Raw genomic sequence first — 7,540 nt, 5'->3', positions numbered from 1 at the left:
GACGGTATCACTGAGAATCGTTTAGTCTTTAATATATTTGAATGTCGGACAGATAATATCATAACTTTATTTTGCTGCCGATGAAAAAATATCTGGTTTATCAATCGCAAGAAAACTCGTCACACAAAGCACCATGTTTGTTTGCAAATACACCTTGCCCAACTAATTAGGTACTAAGGATTTGACGACGAGACTGGATAAATAGTGCGTAGCAAATGGGGAAAATTTCAGCTTATTCAGGCAAGGAAAAACAACAACAACGCTACTAAATGGCTTTTTGATTAACGCGAAAATGTGTTATAAATGGGCTTTTAGCCCCAATGCCTCTCGCCATGTTGCGTGAGTCATTTACATTAAATTTCTCTCTCTTTGCTTCCACACGCACAGTGTGGAAATCGATTTTTAAGTCTCGTTCTGGGCCCCCCAAACTTCCTGACCACCACGTGTAGACATCACATTGCTCTCTTCATTCCACCCCTCCTCATCTCCCGAGCCCCCCGTCTTGTATTACCCCACGTGCGTTATCAACCATTACCATCGCACACGGGGGGCAGATCCATGCCTCTGATTAGACAACATGTATTCCTCGCGAGAAAAAGCAATCTAAATGCAGAGGGTTATTTATAAGGGAAGTCTTCTTGGTTAGTGAAACCTAATACAAAGATTAACTCGTAGACATTCCCTGAAATACTCATTGTTCAGAATTACAATACGGAGGTAATCCCTAATGTATTTTCGCCTTTTTTTGCATCAATGAACAGAGTACTCCTCAGTAAATACGAACTAAATTTAACTTCTCTCTTTTTTTTTTAGTCATTTTCCCGGTACAAGAATCACGCTGTCCGGTCGTCATCAACTTCATGTATCTATAGTGAAAGTTAAGCGTTCAGAATGCATACAGTGAGAAAATTTGTTGGCGAATGTGAGAGCAAGCAAAGTTGGATAGCCGAAAGTCAGTTGAGTGCACTGATTTCATGATGCATGAGTTCCACTTCGCCACTAGTTGTCGCCTTTCTAGATTTTACGTGTACTCTCTCCGTTTTTTTTTATTTTGTTTTTGTTTTCTCGATTCTGCAAACACTGGCCTTAACCGGCAATATAATTACCCCGCTAATAGATGTTACATTACTAATGCATGTTAATTGAAATTTCGAATAATGATGATAAAAAAAGAAAATCTAGGTGAGACGTGACGACCTCGAGCGATTGACTCGCAGATTTACATCCATGCGAAATGAGTGCAACATCTACCTAAGATGGCTTATGCGTCAACGGGGGTACCCACGATACCACGGGCAGAAATACGCCATAATAACCAGAGCGCGTATAACGTAAAATTGTGCAATAGCTCAGCGGTAGGTGGTAGTCGAGCACACACACAACACACCACGCCATTCACGATCCCCCTTACGAAAAGGTCCAAGGACAGATTCTGCATCGAACGCGTTGGGTGCAACACGCGACGCATTAGGCAATATTACCGCTGAACCACTGTGCAATGATAGCGACCGGTATTAAGTAATTTCACGATGATTAGCGATTTGAGTGGTAGCAGAGTGCCAGAGTACCAGTTAGGCCTGTTTGGATTATTAAAAAAAAAATCCTCGAATACACCGATCATGAAGTGATCACTTGACAGTCTCGGTATAGAGACGTCTGTCTTTTGCACGTCAAATATATACGGGTCAGTTTTTCGCTATGACTAATTCAAACATTGCTTTCGGCAATTCAGTTTGATGAACGCGGACAAAGGGCAAGCTGACATTCTCTGAAACTCTTTGCTCTATCTCCCTTTTACTACCGATCTATATCCTTCAACAAAGGAGGGTGTACACCGTGATCAACATTGTCACCATTTTGGGAGTCTCCTATAGTCATAGACATCATACTAAATTCCATATGGGTATGACGTTTTGCCTTAATTAACGCCTTCTTATGCCTTTCCCTTTGTGCCAAGATGCACTACCTTGGCATACTGAATCATTTTCTATTCCTTAGTTTTATCTATAGATAATCATCCCTTAATGTCACAATCCTTGCAATTCTTGCATCTGCGCTCTTCAAATATGCCGTTCTGAGGTATCATCAAATAAGTGTTATAGAAATCAAGCAGACATTCCCCCTCCTCCTCCTCCTCCTCTTCTTTCTCCTCCTCCTCTTCCTTTTCTTCTTCCTCTCCTTTCATCTATCATCGTATATGTCTGATTTATTGGAGAAAGAATCCTTTTTGTACATGCCCCATCCTCCAACCTTGTTTTCCCCAAATCTTTACTAGTGTGTACAATGTCAGCGCCGGTCAGACGCCATGGTTATTCCGTAATGTGTGTGTAGGGCGTGTGGAAGGGGCTAATATCTGATAAATATCCGTTTGCTCTGGTGCCAACGGCATCGTTGACTCGGGTCTTGACAAGAGTGAAGAGCCCCGATTCGTAAACACGGGCATTACAATACCCAATGTTTACACGCCCCGTGCCAAGGTGTGTACGTACTTGAACGATAGGAAAGAGCAGCTCTCAATATTAATGCGCACACGATCTATGATAACACCAGCACCCACTAGAGAACGCAGTATACCTTCACATATAATGCATTTTCTTGCATTTTTGTCCTTCTTATCATAGCTCATGTACGAAATTTGCCAACGGCAAAGCTAGACAGACGCATCAAGTTGAGGAGAATGCTGTGATTGAAGTTGTACACCTCGGACATGCCATGTATATCTTACGGTGAATGGGACTCGAGAGAGATCGCAAACCTGCTCCCTAGCATTTTAACAGCGACCCAGTTTATCTCCTTCTGCCGACAGTCGGTCATTGATGCAACAGCCAAACGACTATTTTTGCACACCGACAGTGCACGGCTGCAATCTCATCAATGAGAGTTCTACATAAACACCGCCGCATTGCATTGTTCGATGTGAAAACAGATGAACCGTTATTTATCCCACTTTTATTGGACTATAATGTGTGTGCCGCTGTGTAGTGCGGTCGTGCAAACCATTCCTGTTGTACCACTACGGATTTCCGTTTTCTTCACGCTATTCACCTCGCGTGCAATTAATCTGTGCCAGGTCTCCCATTCCGCAGGGGCACAGTCCTTCATCTACTCCCTTTAATTTTGCTTAAAAGCTGTCATTCTTTCAAGATTACGCGCCTGTCTTCCGCTTTGCCAGATTAACCTTTTATCAGGAAACACTGGCTGGTATAAAGTAATCACGTCAAAATAACACACTTTCTACGAAGGCCAAATCGAACGCTGCTTCGTACTCCATTTGCTTATTAAACACCAACCAAGAACGAATACAATACTGTTCCCTTTTTGCCATCTGATTGGAGGTAAAGGCCAATCCGGAGGTGGGAACACACGATTTCACTCCAATCAAAATGTTTGTAACATTATCTGCACAGTCATATGCTGGTCCCTGTTCCTACACGTTAAATAATCATTGCACTGGCAAGCTGGTATCATATTAATGTGCGTTTATACGTCTATTCGTGACACACAATACTGTACCCCAAGTCAGTCATTATGACAAGACCAAGCAGAGTCTGTTGTCTTGTGTCCCATTTTGTGGTGGATTAAAACGCCGGTTTTACGAATATCATTTTGTTACAAATGTGTGTAGATAGTATGTCTCACACATGTTGGTGCACTGTTCTTCAGTCTCTCGAATGGACCCTTTTTTCAGAATTTGTAGCCGTTTTTCACAACAACGTATTCCTTTTCCAATCAGAACGTTCACATAATGCAACTTCTAGCGTCAATGAATACGTCCTCCCCAATTCAACAATAACGGGAAAGCCTTGATTCGTTAAGAAAGAGGAGTTTGGAACAGAAGAAAACAAAACTAAAAACTTTCAGTATAGTGACCACTGGAATAGAGCGTGCCCCATCCAACCCTGGGGAGTCCTGTCTGAAACAAGACTTCACACTATCGTCTAACCCCTATTGTGTCAGAGCTGTTTTTATTCTTTCAATATCATTCCAAGGAAAATGTGAATACAACCTGCGGAGCCTATAAGCCTTCTGTGGGTTTTAACAATTGTTATTCTCTGCTCTGGTCCGTTTGAAAGAAACGTCAATATTGCCATTGAAAGGATCCTCAGCTGCTCATTATTCTAAGTCTTAACTGTACATAGCTGTCGTGTTTTTTTCCGCTTTTTTTTTTCTTACTCTCTCAAAACGAGTGCGATTCACGTTTCGAAATCATTCATCAGTTTGAAATGGATTTTACCTTAAGCCAAGACTTACAGATTATGATCTCAGAAACATGTGTTTGTGAATGTATATGTGTGTGTTTGTGTGTCTTGCATTACAAGTATGATTCAGACACAGATACCAGCAAATTCTGATCTACCTCTACTGCGCTATAAATACATGTATGATAAATATATGTTTAGTATATACATGTATATTAAATACACACGGGTGTACACACGGCCATTCGAGGTACCAAGCGAGTAAGTATGTCTATATCATGCGTTCATATAAAGGGGCACGGTTGTGTTTTTATCCGTTTTCTTTTAACATTATAAGGGTTCCGAGTAGTTGCCACAGTGCCACTAGTTCTTTATTCACCTGGGACCATGTTTATTCATGAATATATTCTATATCTGATACATGGCGAAAGCACATCTGACGTTTATGTACGTTTGCTAAACGGAAAAGTGACAAGCTGGGTAGCGTCCCAGTCCATCAAAGAGACTCCATTTGGAGCGTAATGGATGCTATTTTGCGTCGACAAAGTGATGAAAAATGGCTGGCGAGCACTTAAATACACGTATCCCAGGTACTAACAGCACGTGTACAACTCGGGAGAACGATGGATGAAGGAGAAGAGTCAGAGAGGAAAAAAAAGAGAGGAAAAAAGTCAGAGCTAATCAAATTAATGCAAATTCAGAGGCCCTGACTTGGCTAGTCGTGTACTGAAGCAGCAATTTGTTTCGAGATATGGGCGAGCGGAAGAGGACAAACAGCGGACCGTATCTAATAGCCTGCTGTATTTGTGGTCAGTATTACGACGGTAATTGTCTATTAAAATGTTTGTCTATCACCTGCTTCCCACTGAATTCGCCCTGACCTTTCGTGTGTGTGTGTTGGTTAATATACCTCCCTATACATTCTTAAACCACCTTGCTGCATGTTAAAGGTAACATTTTGTGCGTGGAAGCTGCAATATTTTGGACACGATCAAATGACTTCTTTTATAAGTCTGAAACATCATTTTGACATAAACGGATTATCATGACACCTACCTCGGGATTCTGGCATCACGTTTTTTCTTAATATCTGCGTATAATCCACGTTACTAAACTCGTCAAAGCCGTGGTTGGAAAAGTTCATAGGCCCCTGGAGTTGGAGCCCTTTGTACACTGCTCCCATTATGAAAAATGGGTCCTCCATCCCTTTGTCGTTCTTATGGTACAACATGACTCCCCTGGTCCAGTGATATTTTTCCCATATTTCATAGACAAATCGGCCCAGGTGTACATGCGGCGGCATAAAATTGATTATCATGCGAGCTTGGTGGTAGGTGAAGGCCTGAGCTCCGACAGTGATAAGCGGGATATTCCATCGTTTGGCAAAGCGCGACACCGGTGCGACCGGGTACTCACACACGGGTCCGAAGTATGCATACACTTTCTTGTCGAATTTCACCTCCATTTCGGCGGCCTGGAATTGTGTGTTCTCCAAATCGCACTTGGTGTCCTCAATCTGCACGGTAATATTCCTTCCAGGAAGGTATTCCCTCTTGACTTTTTCGGTAGCGATGCGGATGGCGGGCACCACCATCTCAAGATGGTAAGGGTAGTGTCGGCCTGGTGGTAGCCAGTTCGGTGTATTCCCCTGCTGGGTGGGCAGAAAGTACGTCGGCAACATGACACCCCATGCTAACTGCTTGTGCCCCTCTTTCACCATCTTGCAACTGATGTTCTCCATGAACACGACAAATATGACACATAAAGGCAGAAATCGGAGAAGACCTCCGGTGCGGAATCCTTTTAAGCCTCCCATGGTAAGAAGATAGTGTTGCCAGTACAATCACGGAAAGCCGAGTGAAGCGCACGACGCCTGACCACCTACCGTCGTCCGACCGTCTCTTCGCCTAAATGACATATGATGAGCCGAGCGTACGACAACCACTACTACACAGAGAGATAGCTCCGAATCGAGCTGCTGCTGGTGATATGACGAGGAACCAAACTTGGGTTAATTACCACGTGTGTTGGTGCGCTGCGCCGGTCACGGAGTGAAAAAGTGAACTGTGAAATGCTGGCGTCTCACCCCTTTTGTCTCAAATTAGTCAGTCGCACGAGAATATTCAATTGGTATCGACTTCTGGAGACCGAATCCCCTCTCTGAACGCAATGTCTGTGCACTCACGGAGTCCATTGGACCAGTGACACGCGCGGTAGTACATTTTCGTCAGCGGCGTTTGATACGGAATTGGTAGCGAGAGCAAGCGAGAATGCATGCGACGTGCGCCGATCCTCTTGGTACAAATAACAACCAAGGAAAATAATTAATACTCTCTAGGGGGAAAAAAATACTAACTCCAATAAATTGGGCGCTAAAGTAATCGGCGTGCTGTGTAAGTCGCATATCTGACAATTCTGATGGTGTTTTGTTGAAAGGAATGATCGCAAGTCTTGTAACCCCTCCAAAGGATTCTTGAAGTACTTGAACGTATTAACACCTCTGCGTAGAAGCTAAAGTGGTTCAATTTTGTCCTGCACACAAGTCCACGGTAATATAAGGATATTATGATCTATCCCACGCATTCCTCCGGTGTCCGACAGGTAGTGAACCGAACTGGCGTAACGCTGGTATTCTGTTATCATTGTTCAAGTGATGTTGACTAAAGTTCTTGACACCTGACCTTAAGTTGTACTTTAGTCGCTGTCATGTTGACATTGACTCTCTCCGGGAGGAGGGGGGGGGGGGGGGAGGGGATATTATGGATTTTCACCTAAGGTTGACCAGTCAAAGTCAAAGAATAAGATATCAATGATAAATAATTATCATTCTGTGCTCTTCATCTCCACGATCATCTTGTTGATAATTGTATATTTAAATATCTGCAGTTTGTTTACCCTTTGTTCAAAACTGTGCCGTCTTCTATGGTCATAATAGCGTGACGGGATGTTGTGTGTGTATAACGGTGTAATATTCAAAGCGAAGTATACTCTCTCCGTTTCATTTTATAGCGCCGCCCGATGGAGAAATTTGTCATCGTTTGTGGGAGCTCCGTCGCAATTTCCTCGTCGTTGTTTGCACTAACCTGTCTCACAATGTCTATTTGACTTAAACGTTCCCGAAGGATTTTGAATAGAGCTAATCAAGGTGCCCTCAATTTTCTTCAAGCGGTATGAATGCTAGGCGAAAGAAGCTCCCCTTTTCCGCCCTTTTTAGCCACGTTCAAAAAACCCATAAAACGACGCACCCAACACTGACAACCGAAATAACTAAGCGTGTGTGTGTGTATGTGTGCGTCTGTATGTGTACGCCGTGCGCGTGCTGTCTGTATACGGGTGTTATG

General features: G+C 43.1%; 1 protein-coding gene across 1 annotated transcript; it reads right to left on the bottom strand.

Moving 5' to 3' along the window:
* Positions 1–2,164: 2,164 nt before the first annotated feature.
* LOC139743334 (atrial natriuretic peptide receptor 3-like) lies at positions 2,165–6,859 on the bottom strand. Its single transcript, XM_071653825.1, has one exon. The coding sequence runs from the start codon at positions 6,013–6,015 to the stop codon at positions 5,221–5,223; it is 795 nt and encodes a 264-aa protein (XP_071509926.1). The 5' UTR covers positions 6,016–6,859; the 3' UTR covers positions 2,165–5,220.
* Between the last annotated feature and the right edge of the window lie 681 nt (positions 6,860–7,540).

Source organism: Diadema antillarum, unplaced genomic scaffold (genome assembly GCF_040938485.1).
Source record: "Diadema antillarum isolate AM-2024a unplaced genomic scaffold, OU_Dant_1.0 seq00001069_RagTag, whole genome shotgun sequence".
NCBI classification, from domain to species: domain Eukaryota; kingdom Metazoa; phylum Echinodermata; class Echinoidea; order Diadematoida; family Diadematidae; genus Diadema; species Diadema antillarum.
The sequence above is the reverse complement of the archived record's forward strand: the minus strand, read 5'-3'. Positions and strand labels throughout refer to the sequence as shown.

Bases quoted from the DNA above. Each gene is read 5' to 3' on its own strand.
- LOC139743334 (XM_071653825.1), bottom strand. From the start codon at position 6,015: ATGGGAGGCTTAAAAGGATTCCGCACCGGAGGTCTTCTCCGATTTCTG.